The sequence below is a fragment of the Carcharodon carcharias genome, chromosome 6 (genome assembly GCF_017639515.1).
Source record: "Carcharodon carcharias isolate sCarCar2 chromosome 6, sCarCar2.pri, whole genome shotgun sequence".
In the NCBI taxonomy this organism is placed as follows: Eukaryota; Metazoa; Chordata; class Chondrichthyes; order Lamniformes; family Lamnidae; genus Carcharodon; species Carcharodon carcharias.
The window spans coordinates 42,431,510-42,448,412 of NC_054472.1; the positions used below are offsets into that span (position 1 = coordinate 42,431,510).

A 16,903-nucleotide genomic window follows, 5' to 3' on the forward strand; every position below is an offset into this window, starting at 1 on the left:
CCAGCCAAGAAATGATAAGGTCAACTGCAGTACCCCAATTCCTGTCCTTGTTGAGATAAGCTAACTCTGTACAAGCCAGAAATAAAATTTTAGGTCTTCTCATTTATGTGGTTCAGTACCACAACAGGTGGTACATCACTCACTAAGCCGATGGAGGAGATGCATTTAGTAAATGCTACATAAAAACAAAGAAAGATTTGAGGCATAGTAGAGGCCATTCAGTCCACCATGTTTGTGGCAGCCAAGAGAGTGCTATTTAACCTAATTGCGCCTTCTAGTCCTTGGTCCGTAGCCCTGTGTATTAACAGCACCTCAAGTGCATAACCAAATGTTTATAAATATGATGGTTTCTACCCCTATCACCCTTCCAGTTAGTTAAAGTATTATTAGTAAAATTATTGTTTTCTATATTGTTTAAGAATAGGGTAAATGGCAGTTGACCCAGAATAGACTGCACTGAAATTTTTTCCTGACCTGCCTGTGTATGGCTGACTCTGCAATAGAGTCACCAATATATTTTAGGATGAAAAATAAGCTTTTTTATGGTTTTAAGCAGCCACTGAAACCTATAACATTCCCATTTATAAACTGACCTTTTACAGTTTGTCCATTTGTTTCAGTTTATTTTTGCGACTTACATTGTTGAAGGGGCTCCTGCGAATGTTGATATAGATACAGAGAATAGGAAAAGGATCTACAGAAAACTGGAGCCACCTTTTGAAGAACTGTTTGATCAAGTGGAGAATCATGTTCTTGTCTTGCTATTGGTTCCTTGGATGCACATGGTTGAAATGGACATGTCAAAATTCAGAAAGGTACAGCAATGTATCTAAATACCTTTTTATATGATTCTAGAAAATGATCCACTTAGTATTTTGTACAGTCTTGTACTCATATATTTTCCGACTTTTTTGTTGCTCATTTCTCTCTGTATCATGATCAACTTCCCTGAATGACAGACGTCCAGGGCAACCTGTTCTGTAACCAGACAATAAGGGCAATATGTGAATGCAGATACTCATAACCCTTTTTGTGAAGAGGCAGCTGATCACCAACTACCAGCTCTCCTATGACTGAGATCATCAGCTGAATGTGTAAAGTTCAATGGCTTGTTAGCAGGTCATTAGTTATAGGCCTATTCAAAGGTCACAGTGCATGTCACATAGAATCCTAAATGGAGGAAAGGTAAAAAGAAAATGGGGGCCTTGTGGCACAGTGGGTAGCTTCTGAGCCAGAAGCTCTGGGTTCCAGTCCCACTCCCAGGTTTGGTAGCCAAGGAAGGCATGTCCATACCATGGCCAAATGGGTATCTTGTAAATAAATAAATAAAACTTGTTAATCCTTTCAACATATGCCAATGGCAGGTGGCAAGAATGGGACAGATTCCTGGTCAGTAGTGAAAAGAAGTTGGAGCCTCTACCATCACTCCATAGCTCCAGGCTGCAATGTGCAACTTTTGCCACAGAAACTGAGACTCCTTGGAGAGCCAGTTGGCTGGACAGCTGGATCAGATTGGTACCAATTTCCATTCAGGTTGGAGTGGATTGAGACTTGCCTCCTCTCCTTAGCCATGATGAAGGTCATGGCATTGTGGGTCAGACCTGCTTTCGGGAAAAGAACTGAAGAAAAAGAATATCACTGATCATAACACTCCACCCCCTCAGAGAAAATTTTCAATGCTTAATTTTTTGTATAAAGGCTATGTTTTCCAATTGAGAAGTGTAGTGTATGAAAACTTATTGTGTATGTAGTACGTTTCTCTGTGCACTATTTTTACTCAGGTATTAAGCCAATTTATTCTTTAATGGTTAACAATTGCCAAAAATATTGCACAGAAGAATGGAATTAATGAACATTGAATAGTTGTGCCCGAAAGTTGCTGATCAGAAAATATATACAAATTCTCAACTGCTCCTGGTGCATACTTTTTTTCCTGCCTTTCCCTATGGCATTCTATTTTGCTATAATTGGAAATTATACTGTTAAGTTTACAAAGTTTCCACCCTAATCCTACAGTATACAGCTGTCATTGTTTTAGTCTTGCTCATTGATACTTATTGGAGATCTTTAATTTCTAGGTGGAGTTGGTAAAGGAGACTCGACATTTGGATTCAGTGTACTACAAGAAACTTCAGAAACTACAGAGAAAGATTTTACCTGATGAAGTAATTAACTCTTTTGCTCGCAAAGAAAAAATTAGGTTTATCTACTGATGCACAAAACAAAAGAAATAATAATTTTGCAATCTGGCTTACCTAACCCTGGGTGACGCTTTGAATTTTCTTTTAATGATGCTGGGGTATTTGTGGCATTGACCATACTGAATTTGAACTCAATTCTAACCAGTTTTTAAATTGAGTATTCTCTCTTCTACAAACCCAAAAGCTATTCATAATCAGTTACACGTAATTGTAATTGTTTAAGTTTACAGGATGTGGGAATCACTGATGAGGTCAGCATTTATTGCCCACGTGAAGGTGATGGTGAACTAGCTTCGTGAATACATCTGAATGGCTTGCTACCCCATTTCAGAGGGCAGTTAAAGTCAACCACATTGCTGTGAGTCTGGAGTCACATACAGGCCAGATTGAGTAAGGGCAATAGATTTTCTTCTCTGAAGGACGTTTTATTCAAGATTTATTTAATTTATTGAATTAAAGCTTATCTTGTTATAGGTTTTGAAATCATATCTCAGTCTATGCCTGTAGATGACTAGTCCAGTAACACAACCACCATGTTACCCTACCCAATTGATAAGTCTATTTAAATATGTATATGTTTATATTTCTATATGCCACAGGACTTTTACTTACTTTGGCAAAAATGACTTACTGGGAGGTTTGTCCTGAATCAGTCATTTCATAATAAATGTGCAACAGTAATTCCAAAGACCCCAGTTCTCAATTACTTTATTATTATTAAAACTTAAATTTGTCAGTATCTGATTTCCAATCTTTGATGTAGATAGGCCCATATTGCTATTAGATAACCTGTGTTATATTTCCAGGTGATAGTGTTGCAAAATGGACAGTGGTAGATATAATCCATGTTGATTATGCTCTTCTTGAAAATGAGTGAGAACTTCATCAGTAACAATGAAATGAATAGTATCCAAATAAGGGCATACCAAATTTTGCATAGGTCTCACCAAGAATGTGCTGTTCATTACTGAATCATAGAATTATTACAGCACAGAAGGAGGCCATTCATCCCATCATGTCTGTGCTGGCTTGCAGAAGGAGCAATTTACCTGGTGCCACTCCTTCCCTTTGTCCCCATAGCCCTGTGCATTCTTCCTTTTAAGATAATAATCCAATTCCCTCTTGGGCGCTTTGATTGAATCTGTGTCCAGAACACACTCAGGCAGCCCATATCAGATCCTAACCACTTGCTGCGTGAAAAAGGTTATCCTCATGTTGCCATTGCTCCTTTTGTCAGCTACATTAAATCGTGCCCTCTGGTTCTCGATCCTTCCACCAATGGAAACAAGTTTCTACTTAGCTACGCTGCCCGGACCCCTCATGATTTTCGACACCTCTATCAAATCTCCTCTCCATTTTTCTCCTCCAAGGAAAACAGTCTCAACCTCTCCAATCTATCTTCATAACTGAAGTTCCTCATCCTTGGGATCATTCTCGTGAATCTTTTCTGCAATCTCCCTAATGTGATACTCCAGTTGAGGCAGAACCACTGTATTATACAAGTTTAATATAATTCCCTTGCCTTTGTGCTCTATGCCCTTATTAATAAAGCCTAGGCTGCTGAATGCTTTATTAATTATGCTCTCAATGATTTATACATGTATAGATCCAGGTCCCTCTGCTCCTGCACCCTCTTTAGAATTGTACCCTTTATTTAATGTTGTCTCTCTACTGTCAAAAATATCAAGCAAGTATTGCACGAAGAGCCATTCTGTGCAAATGCAAAGTCAATGTTTAAAAGAGGTATTTTAAAGGTATTTTTAATTTTTTGAGAAGTGACCCTGAAGTTTTTTTTTTACAAGTTATTTTTATACATTTTTGGCCAAAGGTTTTGGCTTAGGTATTTTCAGTTGCTGCAACTGTAATTTACAGGATGGACTTTCCCATTACTTTTATATTTTCGGGTGAAAGAGAAAATAGTGAATTACACCAATCATGTGCTCTAGGGGATGCTGTAGGCCTTGAAGACCATTCTTCGGACTGCACCACCTCACCATGGGCAACAGTATTTTTATTTGGCTGACTGGCAGGCAACAGCAAGGACACTGGTTGAGTGGCAGTGGTGGGAGCACAAATGCTACCACAACCACTGCCAGGTGGTAGCACTTCACTGTTGCATTGCTGTGAGGGTGTGTATATCCCTTTGAGCACTGGTTTGTGGAGAATGGATAGCAGCAGTCTGAACCTTCATGGCAACTAGCTGGATTTGCATGACACCAAGCATGGATTTCATGACCTTTCTTTGAGCTTGCACTGCAGCACTGAGATGTTAAGTGGCTTCCGTCTGTGTTGCAGTGGTGGTTGAGGCAGTGACCACCAGACTCCATCATGTTTGGGTTTGTAAGTGAATTCATGTGGGCCTGCTAATGCACCAATTATCACAGTGTGCATTGTCATCAGCGTTCTCCTATATGCTGACCCACCCAAGTCCTCATCTGGGTCTCCTACAGCCGAATTTGTGTGCTACCTCACCCTCTGGTCAGATGGCATATGAGTCATCCTTAACCATGAGCCTGACTGCAGCCCACTTGCTGATCCCAATTCCATACTCTTCTCTAAACTACACAAAATGCCAAGTGGCTGGGATTGTGAGATCAAGTGAAGATGTTTCTCCATCAAGCTCTCTCTCTTCCACCTGGCTGTGTTGAGGCTGGCCAGCTGGCAGAATTTGGGTAGCATAAGATTATAAAAGCACAAGGGGAAAGTTTGGGCTATGGAGGGGGTGGGAAGGAATGCAGGAGGTCAATGATCACACCATTTGCAGTTTTCAATTTATGGCAGATCTCAGGATGAGGATGAATAGTTAGCCCCTGAGAGGGGGCATGAACTGTAATGCACTGTCACCCTTGATGTTCTTGTAGGATCGATACCATAATCTCTGTTCCTGATTTTGAGCACCATTTCCTCCATCAAGGCGAGAGCATACCGTTGTGGTGGGCACCCACTGATCCTCTGTTGTTCGCTCCTGTTAAGGACCCCTTCTCCTGCAAGAAAGAGGGCAGAATTTCAGTGATTGTGTGGCACTGTGTTTGAGTGATGTGCTTGGCATGGTTAAATCAGATGGAAGTCTATGGAGGCAAAGAGAGTTGTGTGTAAGGAAGATGTGGGTGGGATAAATTATGTGAATGTTAGGCTGAGTGCTGTTATACACTGTTGGATGAGTGATGGAGGCGTGGTAGACTGTGATTTGGTGGATATAAGATGTGATAAGACCCATTCATTGTTCCGTTCATCACACTTGTGAGGTCACTAAACTTATTTCTGCATTGTTGCCAGGCCCTTGGGGGCATAGTCCAAGCATTGACCGCTGCAACCACTTGCTCCCACACCCCTCCAAGGATATGCCTTGAGGGCCGCTAGCCCCAGAAGGAACCATGGCCTCTCTCCTTACCTCCATCACCAGTGCCTCCAAAATGTCATTGATGAATCTTGTGGCATTTTCCTGGAACTGTACTCCATTTTCCTTCACCATGATTTTATCTGTTGCAGTTGTTTTCAGTCTTGAATATTCCAGCACGGCTTTCGTTTCATAGGGACAGGCTGCCTTTAAGATCTGGAGACTTGCTGGAACTTGCCCACTGTTCATTGTGCATGCAGCCAGGTAGCATGCATGTCAAGCTTCTTGAGTGTTGTTGCAGCTGCATTCATCCAGGCAGGTAAAGGGTATTCCATCACACTCCTGACCTGTGCCTTATAGATAGTGGACAGGCTTTGGGGAGTCAAGAGGTGAGTTACTCACCGCAGGATTCATAGCCTCTGATAAAAACAAAAAACTGCGGATGCTGGAAATCCAAAACAAAAACAGAATTACCTGGAAAAACTCAGCAGGTCTGGCAGCATCGGCGGAGAAGAAAAGAGTTGACGTTTCGAGTCCTCATGACCCTTCAACAGAACTGATTCCAAATCAGTATCTGAGGAGTTACAAATGGTGCTGAACATTGTGCAATCATCAGTGGACATCCCCACTTCTGACTTTATGATGGAAGGAAGGTCATTGATGAAGCAGCTGAAGATGGTTGGGCCTAGTGCACTACCCTGAGGAACTCCTGCAGACATGTCCTGGAGCTGAGATGACTGACCCCAACAACCACAGCCATCTACCTTTGTGTTAGGTATGACTCCAATCAGCGAAGAGTTTTTCCCCTTATTCCCATTGACTCCATTTTGCTAGGGCTCCTTGATGCCACACACAAGGGCAGTCACTCTCACCTCACCATTTGTCCATGTTTGGCCGTCAAGGCTGTAATGAGGTCAGGAGCTGATTGGCCCTGGCGGAACCCAAACTGGGCATCAGTGCGCAGGTTATTGCTAAGCAAGTGCCGCACTGTTGATGACCCCTTCCATCACTTTACTGATGATCAAGAGTAGACTGATGGGGCGATAATTGGCCAGGTTGGATTTGTCCTGCTTTTTGAGTACAGGACATAACTGGGCAATTTTCCACATGGGTGGATGCCAGTGTTGTCGTTGTACTGGGACAGCTTGGCTAGGGGCGCAACAAGTTCTGGAGCATAAGTCTTCAGCACTATTGCCGGAATATTGTCAGGGCCCATAGCCTTTACAGTATCCAGTGCCTTCAGCTGTTTTTTGATATCACATGGAATGAATCGAATTGGCTGAAGACTGGCATCTGTGATCATCCACTCGACACTTCTGGCTGAAGATTGTTGCAAATGCTTCAGCCTTATCTTTTGCACTGATGTGTGCCCAACACACATCACTGAGAATGGGGGTATTTGTGGGTAATGGGGGTATGGGCCTTCTCCTCCAGTGAGTTGTTTAATTACCCACCACCATTCACGAATGGATATAGCAGGACTGCAGAGCTTAGATCTGATCCGTTGGTTGTGGCATCACCTGGCTCTGGCTATCACTTGCTGCTTATGCTGTCTGACATGCAAGTAGCCTTAGTTGGAGCTTCATCAGGTTGACACCTCATTTTTAGGTATGCCTGGTGCTACCCCTGGCATGCTCTCCTCCACTCTTCATTGAGCCATTGTTGACCCCCTGGTAATGGTAAAGTGGAGGATGTGCTGGGCCATGAGGTTACAGATTGTCGCTGAGTACAATTCTGCTGCTGCTGATGGCCCACAGTGCCTCATGGTTGCCCAATCTTGAACTGCCACAGAAAGCATTGGAGGGTATTCTTAATGTGAAGATAGGACTTTGCCTTCACAGGTTTGTGTGGTGGTCACCCCACCGATACTGTCATGGGCAGATGCATCTGTGGCAGGCAGGTTGGTGAGGATGAGGACGAGTAGGTTTTTCCCTCTTATTGGTTCCCTTATCACTGCTGCAGACCCAGACTGGTAGCTATGTTGTTTAGGACTCAGTCAACTCGGTCAGCAGTGGTGCTACCAAGCCACTTGTGGTGATGGACATTGAAGTTCCCCACACGGAGTACATTCTGCGTCCTTGCCACCAAGTGGTGCTCAACATGGAGGAGCACTGATTCATCAGCTGTGGGGGGGATAATATGTGGTAATCAGCTGGAGGTTTCCTTGCTCAAGTTTGACTTGATTTTATGAGATTTCACAGGGTCCGGAGTCGATGCTGAGGACTCCCAGGGCAACTCGCTCCTGACTGGATACCACTGTGCTGCCACCTCTGCTGGATCTGCCATGCTGGTGGGACAGCAAGTACCCAGGGATGGTGATAGTAAGGTCTGAGGCATTATCTGTAATGTATGATTCTGTGAGTATGACTATGTCAGGCTGTTGCTTGAATTGTTTGTGAGACAGCTCTCCCAATTTTGGCACAATATTAGTAAGGAAGACTTTGCAGGGCTTACAGGGCTGAGTTTGCTGTAGTCATTTCCAATACCTAGGTCGATGCAGAGTGGTCCGTCTGGTTTCACTCTTTTTAGGCTTTGTAACAGAACTGAGTGGCTTGCTAGGCCATTTGAGGGGGCCGTTAAGAGTCAACCACATTGCTGTGGATCTTGAGTCACGTGTAGGCCAGACCAGGTACAGATGGCAGATTTCTTTCCCTAAAGGGCATTAGTAAACCAGATTTGGATTATTTCTAAAGGGATAGAATTGAAAAGTAAAGAAGCTATTCTAAACTTGCATCAAACCCTGGTTAGACCACAAGTCAAAATGCAGAATACTGCAGATGCTGGAAATCTGAAATAAAAACAGAAAATGCTAGAAATACTCAGCTGATTATGGCAGCAATTGTGCAGAGGAACAGAGTAAATGTTTCAGGAATGTGACCTGATTTGACCACACTTGGTGCTCTGTGTACAGTTCTGGTTGCCATGTTATGTAAAAGATATAAGTCCACTGGAGAAACTGCAAAAAAATTACCAGGATGATACCAGAAATGCTAAATTATACCTATCAGAAAAAGATGAACAAGCTAGGTTTTCATGGAGTAGACAGAAAATATTTCTTCTTATGTTAAAGAGGAAATATCTGGAGGCCATCAGTCACCCTGCAATCAAATAGGAAATGCAAAAGAAACTTCTTTACCCAGAGAGTGGTGAAAATGTGAATGTTGAGATGAATAATATAGTTGCTCTTAAATAGAACATGAAAACATATGGAGGTGACGGGAATAGAAGATTATGCTGATAGAGTTGGATGAGGAAGGATTGGAGGAGGCTCCAGTACAGTATAAATGCTCTTTGGGCCAAATGGCCTGTTTCTGTGCTGTATGTTCTATGTAATTCTATGTGATAGCCTTAAGAAGTTAGTAGTACCAAGCATGTTTAAATGAGGTATTCAGTGCAGTTTTCCTTCTAGTGCAGAGTGTAGATTAGAGAATCAGACTTTATTTAAATATAAATGCATTTTTGAGGCAAAGAAACAACAAATGGAAAAAAATTAGATTCACAGTAACAAGTTGTTAATATGTTGAACGTCTGCCAGGAAATTGCAACACTATTACTATCTGTAGTTATTGAAGCTGTAGCTGTCAGTTTTAAACAGTGACATCACTTTTCTTACTTTTTTTTAGGATTTGCCTCTTCCTGTCCATTCAGTCAATATCGTACAAATCCCAGAGGATGGTAAAGGCCCAAACTACTGGCAGAAGGTTCCCGAAGAATTCTGTAATTACACATTGAATTCACTTATTCGTAATCGCTTAGAACTTGATACTTTCCAGATATTTCTTAAAGAAAATCTAGCAGGGTAAGTGCCTATGAATCATTCTTTCATAAAGTACAGTGAAATTCACTGTAAGCAACACAAATGGTACAAAAGCAAAATACAGTGGATGCTGGAAATCTGAAATAAAAACAAAAAATGCTGGAAATACTCGGCAAGTCAGACAGAATCTGTTGAGAGAAACAATTAAGATTTTAGGTCAATGATCTATCATCAGAACAGGACCTGTTACCATTAACTATGTTTCACTTCACAGATGTTGCCTGACCTGCAGAGTAATTCCAGCATTTTTTGTTTATATTATTGCTGAAAAAAGAGGCATGCTGTCAAAGATTTTTTTCACTTTTCCCTAACACAGGGAACAACAATTTACAAACTGGTATTCTTGCAAATTGTCCCGGTGAATGCATGATGAAAAGATTTTACATCCAGACTTTGTAAACACTGGGAATTGAGCCAGCGTTTAAACAGAGGCATTATCTTTTATTATTTTAGCTAATTTGGGCACAGTAATGTGTCATAATGCCCTTCTGCTCATCATGATGCATATCATTATTAATGCACATCCTACAGCCACTTAGAGACACTCCAATACTTTGAAAAACACATTTCCCTTTTTTAAAAATCATAACTTGACAAAGGAGGAAGAGCTACTAGCCATCTTTTTCATAAAATAAAACCAAAATACTACAGATGCAGTCTGTCCGCATGACCCAGACCTTCCTGTCATTGCCATTTCAACACACCACCCTGCTCTCATGCCCACATGTCCGTCCTTGGCCTGCTGCAATGTTCTGGTGAAGTTCAATGTAAACTGGAGGAACAGCACCTTATCTTCCGGTTAGGCACTTTACAGCCTTCTGAACTTAACATTGAGTTCAACAACTTCAGATCATGAACTCTCTCCTCCATCTTCACGACTTTTTGATCCCCCTTTTTTCTAATAATAATAATTTTTAAAATATATATATCTTTCTTTTCCCACCTATTTCAATTATTATTTATTTCCATCCATTGTTTTATCTCCACTTTTTAGCCTATTTCGATCCCCTCCCCCCAACCCACCCCCACTAGGGCCATCTGTCACTTGCACATCCTTTCTACCCTTAATGTCACCATTAGCACATCCTTTAGCTAATACCACCACCGTCAACCTTTGACCTTTTGTTTATGACATCTTTGGCAATCTCTCCTTTGCCTCCACCTATCACTGGCCCTCTATCCAGCTTCACCTAGTCCAATCCCACTTAAACAACTTAGATTTCACCACATTTCTATTTCTCTTTAGTTCTGATGAAGAATCATACGGACTCGAAACATTAACTCTGTCTTCCTCTCCACAGATGCTTTCAGACCTGCTGAGTTTTTCCAGCAATTCTCGTTTTTGTTTCATCTTTTTCACATTGACTTTACAGAAAAGCAATGGATAAATGTTTTTAGATGCAGTGGGGTAGTTTAATATAAAAGGCAGGTTGGTTAGAGCTCATTGTGGGTTTGATCATTGTAAGAGCTATTTATTTCTGTGGTAGACTCGATGTAACAATCTAGATAAGCATGAGAGAGAATGGAATAAAAGAACATACTATTGGATTAGATAAAAAGGGGTAGGACAAGGCTTGTGCAGAACATAAATGCTGGCAATGTTGGGCCAAATGGCCTATTTCTGTGCTGTAGGCTTGATTCAATGTGGTTTATCATATTGCAATGTTTTGAAAACTTCATTTTCTTCTGTTTGTAAATGACATTTCTGTAATAATGAGACCAGTCTAGAATGGAAATTGTCAAAATGTTATTGTTTTAATATAATTACCACCGCAAGACTAAGTGCCCCTTGAGGAGGATGTTTTCCCTGCAGACATCAGGAGGTTCAATATGTGCTACACTCCCCAATCTACAAACTGACGACAGCCCCACCTCTCAATGGCTCAATGAGTAAATTTAACTGGTTGCAGTAATAGCACTTCTGACTTAACAATGGTTTGTAATAATGTACTTTCTTTTATTTGTATGGCTTGCGAAGCAGTTTAATGTTGAGTTTAACAATCCATTCAATGGCTTCAGTTGACAAACTATGAGTGGTTGTGATGCCAGAAATGGATATCAGTGAAGGTCTGACTTGGGTGGCCACATTCACAATTTGAGCTGTCCCTCACATTCCGCTTGTGGAGTAAGAGGCCACATCTTCCCTGCTGCATCCTCGAACAGTTGAGAGTTGTCCAAATTTTCCATGGAAGATTAAAACCTGGGACTTCACCACTTGGGTTAGTTACTAGGTTGAGGTTGGTGATGTTTGCAGTCAAACAGGAGGTGTGCTTGAGAGGTGGGGCTGTCGTCAGTTTGTAGATTGTGGAGTGTAGCACGTATTGACCCTCCTGTTGTCCGCAGGGAAAACATTCTCCTCAAAAAGCACCACTGGCTGACAGCTAACAAATAACACAGGACTTCAAAAATAATGCAGTATTGCTGATGCGTGGACATTTGTCTTTCTTCTCTTGTAGCATGGATCTCAAGTGCTGGTTGGACATTGAATACTTCAGAAGAATACCTCACAATGAAAAGGATAATAGAGATGTTAAGTCCAAAGAAATCAAAAGCAAATACCTGAACAGAAAGTATTTCTTTGGACCCAGTAGCCCTGCAACAAAAGCACAACAGCATGAGGTAATTTTCTGAAAGTTTTATTATTAAACTTGTGCTACACGCTGTGATTTAAGGTGGTTGAGCCACACCAGTAAGGTAAAATTAAGAAGGTCTATCCAAATTAAAGATGACCGTTATGCGTGCCTGTTTAGTTTATTGGCAAGTGCAGATAAGTTATGGATATATACAATATAGATTATAGCCAAAATGTCTTTATACCTCTCCTAACATGCTATTATTGCCTCTCTATTCCATACTGAATTAGGGGTTTGCGTTTCTTACTGTTGAATGTCTTAATTGTCAATGCAGTATCTCCAACCTACTATAAATGCAGGGCAGAGGAGAAGCATATTCTGAGAGGGAGAATGCAGGAAAATGAGAGCACAAATAAATTCATGCAACTGTTGAATGCCCCATGAATGAAAGAATAGAAAGTTGGAAATCTAAGTTTACAGCTGATTCTAAGGGTGAAATTTTCCAGTCCCCACTTCATGGCGGGTGGGGGAACAATGCGGTGGCGGGAGCCGAAGAGTCAGTTTCCCGCCGGCGTGAATTACGACAGGAATGTGCGCTGTTGCCTAACATGGCGGGCCTCCATTCCAGCCAGAGAATGCAGATGAAGGCCTGACTGCAATCGCCTCCGCCCCCCCCCCCCCCCCCCCCCCCCCCCCCCCCCCCACACACACACACAATCATCTGTGCGGTCAGTGGGTTTTCACACTGGCCCAGAACACATCTAGACCAATGTAGCATGCAGATGTCAGCACCTACCTGAAGAAAGCCTGGACAGCTGCAGGGATCAGGATGGAGGCCTCCAATAACAGTGGACCCTGGAATCCCACATGCAGCAGTGGGTGGGTGGAGTTTCAACCACGTGGATCCTCTAACTGCAGCAACTTCGTGTGTTGGTGGGGGGTGAAATTAGACGGGGAGGAGAGGAATGAAGAGGTGAGGCAGGTACGGAGGCCCAGAGTTGGGTGGGGGAGCTTGGCGTTGGAAGGAAAGAAAGATGCTGCGGGCTTTGTTGAACGGGTGAACTGGTATGGATTGGGAGGGTGCAAACGGCTGTGCGGTGTTCAGGTAGCACAATCCCAGCTGAAGTTACCCCCTGGTCAAGCCTGACCCCAGAGTGGGGCTCAGCTTGATAGATTCTAACTTTTATTTGTTTGTTTAGATATGTGGAGAGTAGCTACTAAACATAGTCACAGGAGTCAGCTGATCAAATTTTAACAAAAGAATAAAACATTTATTCAATAAGAAAATGTGAACTATATTATAATGCATCACCCACTACTATACCTTTACAAATATATATAAACTAGTAAGGATAACACAATTTACAAAAGCTGTCTTATACTCTGATGTACACAATAAGAACACAGTCCATGTGGTCAGACGCACCACACCCTGAAACCAAGGGCAGGATTTTTACCTTGATGGGCGGCAGGTGGACCCGGGAGCGGTCGCAAAGCTGACTGCCTCCCACGATCGGGCCTCAACATCAATTTCATGCTGGCCAATTAATGAACAGCCAGCGTGAAACACGTGCTGCAGCGCTGCTCGGGTGGGGGCAGGAGGAGAGTCAGCTCAGAATCAGCGCATGCATGCAGTTACGGGCAATGAAAGATCCCTGAGGCACAGAGCTGAAGTCTCACTCTTTACATCCCTGCTCTGTTACTGAAGTCTCGCTTTTTGCAACTCCCCTATACTCAGTGCAGTCTCGGTCTTTACGGCCTCGCACTGCTCACTGAAGTCTCGCTATTCAGAGCCCTGCTCTCTTACTGATGTCTCTCTCCTTACGGCCCCACTTTGCTCAATGAAGTCCTGCTTTTACAGCCCTATGTTGCTGACTGAAGTCTCACTCTTCAGAGCCACATGCTGCTTACTGAGCTCTCGCTCTATACAGCTCTGCCAGTGAACTCTCGCTCTTTACACACCCCCTCCACTCAGTGAAGTTTTGCACTTCACACCCCAGCTCTGCTCACTGAAGTCTCCGTCATAGCTAAGATATCAAACTCCAACGTACCTCTCTGTGCCCTCAGCTCGCTTGTCTTATTCCTCAAGCTCTTTGCATTAAAATATATTCCATTTAGCCTTGCTAAACTCACTTCTTTCTTATCTAGCCTATGTTTCCTCTGCCTTCCAGACTCACTTACTAGTGACTTAATTTCTAATTCTATCTCAGCTTTTCCCCCCTTTAAACTACTTTTCAGGATCCCATTCCCCTGCCAATTTAGTTAAAATCTGCCCCAGCTGCATTATCAAACCTTTCTGTGAGGATGTTGGTCCCTTACCTGTTCAAATGTAACCTGTCCAACTTGTATAGGTTTCACCTCCCTTAGAAATGGTAACAATGCCCCAGGAGCCTAAAGCACTCCTGCACCATCTCTACAGCCATGCATTCATCTGCTGTATCCTTCTGTTCCTATTCTCAGTACTGCATGGCACCTGGAGTAATCCGGAGATCACTACCTTTGAAGTCCTGCTTTTCAATTTCCTACCTAACTCCCCAAAGTCTGCTTGCAGGACCTGATTTCTCTTTCTTCCTATGTCATTGGTCCCAACATGGCCATGACCTCTGGCTGTTCACCCTCCACTTTCAGAAGGCCCAGCAGTTGTTCCATGACATCCTTGACCCTGGCACCCAGGAAGCAACATACCATCCTGGAGTCACATCTACGGCTGCAGAAGCACCTGTCTACTCCCGTCTCTTAGGAATCACCTACCACTATTACCCTTCCACACTTCTTCCTCCCTGTCCTGAGCAGCTGGACCACCCACAGTCTTGGCTCTGGTTGGCCTCCACAGAGGAAACGTCACACTCACCGTTTTCCAAACTGAAAAATGGTTTGCGAGCGAGATGCATTCTGGGGATTCCCTCACTACCTGCCTGGCGGTCACCCATTCCCTCTCTGCTTGCACTTCCTTAAGCTGCAGAGTGACCACATCCTGAAACATGCTATCCACGAACTTCTCAGCCTCGCGAATGCACCATGGTACCCTCCAGCTCCACTCAAGCTCCAAAACGCAGAGCTCCAGTCGGAAGCACCTCCTGCACACATGGTCATCCAGACCGCCAAGAGCGTCTAGGATTTCCCATATACCGCAGGATGTGCAAATCATGGGACTGAGCTTCCCAGACATTTCTTAACTAAATAGAATATGGACCCTTGCTTTTATTTCACTCTTACTCCTACTTGAGTATTGACTAGATGCTAGATCCTCTAGATAGATTAGATCCTCTAGGCGCTGCTGACTGCCTGTCCCAGGGTCTTCCTCTAGCACTCTCCTCATTCAGATTCCCACACACCATTTACCTATCATTGATTCTTCCTGTCTTACCCGTACACAAACCACTTTTTTTTCCTGTGCCTGAACCACAGAACCCACAGTACGTTTACTTCCAGAACTTTTCTGTACCCCTATAATTCCAACATATTTTCCCTGCAATTTCCAACACACTCCTTCTCTTCCCTGACTACTCACCAAAGGTGTTTCACGTTCCAACTTTCTATCTTTCTCTGATTTAAAAGAGTAATGATAAAAATGTTTTTCTCTAGAAACTAACTCATAATCATCAGGTATCTCTGCTGTTTGTCTTACTGTTTCAACCCTCTTCCTCCATGTGAGTTCTCACTACCAAAGAAATTGAATCTTTAAATTCTTCCAAAATAATTACCTCTCTCTAAGAGCTACATAAGTTGTCTCTATCTTTAATGCATGTATCCCCTGGTCAAAATTACTTTGTTTTACTCTCTCAAACTCAATATAAGTTTTCCCAGGCTGTTTTCTCATGTTCCTAAACTGCTGCCTGTAGGCCTCAGCTACCAACTCATACGTACTCAAAATAACCTTTTTTAACCACATCAAAGTTCACTGACATTTCTTCTAACAATGATGTTAGAACCTGGGTTGTAGCAACAATGTCCAATTTTCTTGTGGCCATTTCATCTGTTTTGCTATCTTCTCAAATAAAATAATGTTTCAACATCTCTTTCCTCAAACTTTGGAAGACCTTGTACAAATTTAAACATCTCCCCACTGGGTCCAGATCTGAAAATAATAAAAGGTAGTGATCTCCAGATTACTCTAGGTGCCATGCAGTACTGAATATAGGAACAGAAGGATAGAGCAGATGGATGCATGACTGTAGAGATGGTGCAGGAGGGGTGTGTGGGGGGTGGGGGGGGTGGTGCTTTAGGCTCTTGAGGGCATTGGTACCATTTCTGGGGGAAGTGAGATCTATACAAGTTGGCAGGTTACATTTGAACAGGTAAGGGACCAACATCCTCACAGGTAATATAATTACTTAATATATAATATGATTAATACTGTTAATATAATGCAGTTGGGGCAGATTTTAACTAAATTAGTATGGGGAATGGGATCCTGAAAAGTAGTTCAAAGGGGTGAAAAGCTGAGATAGAGTTAGAAGTTAAGTCACTAGCAAGTCCGGAAGGCAGAGGAAACATAGGCTAGATAAGAAAGAAGTGAGGTTAGCAAGGCTAAATGGAATATATTTTAATGCAAGGAGCTTGAGGAATAAGACAAGCGAGCTGAGGGCACAGATAGGTACGTTGGAGTATGATATCACAGCTATGACCGAGACTTCAGTGAGCAGAAGGGGGCTGTAAAGAGCCAGAATTTACTGCGGAGAGTGGAGCTGTAAAGAGCGAGAACTACAATAAGCGGAGCGGGGCTGTAAAGAGCGAGACTTCAGTGAGCAGAGTGGGGCTGCAAAGAGCGAGACTTCGCTGTGGAGATTGGAGCTGTAAAGAGTGAGATTTCAATGAGCGGATCAGGGCTCTAAAGAGCGAGACTTCAGTGAGCAGGGCGGAGCTGTAAAGAGCGAGACTTCATGGAGCAGGGCTGTAAAGAGCCAGACTTCACTGAACGGAGTGGGACTGGAAAGAACGAGAGATCAGTGAGCGGTGCTGTAAAGAGCGAGAC

At 42.9% G+C, this 16,903-nt stretch overlaps 1 protein-coding gene across 1 annotated transcript; it reads left to right on the forward strand.

Annotated features, from left to right (window-relative positions):
• Positions 1–5,792: 5,792 nt before the first annotated feature.
• On the forward strand, positions 5,793–11,986 carry LOC121278791 (regulator of G-protein signaling 22-like). The gene is made up of 4 exons (XM_041189242.1): positions 5,793–5,802; positions 7,740–7,864; positions 9,162–9,337; positions 11,812–11,986. Exons 1-4 carry the CDS (start codon positions 5,793–5,795, stop codon positions 11,984–11,986), a joined length of 486 nt encoding a protein of 161 aa, XP_041045176.1.
• Positions 11,987–16,903: the final 4,917 nt, after the last annotated feature.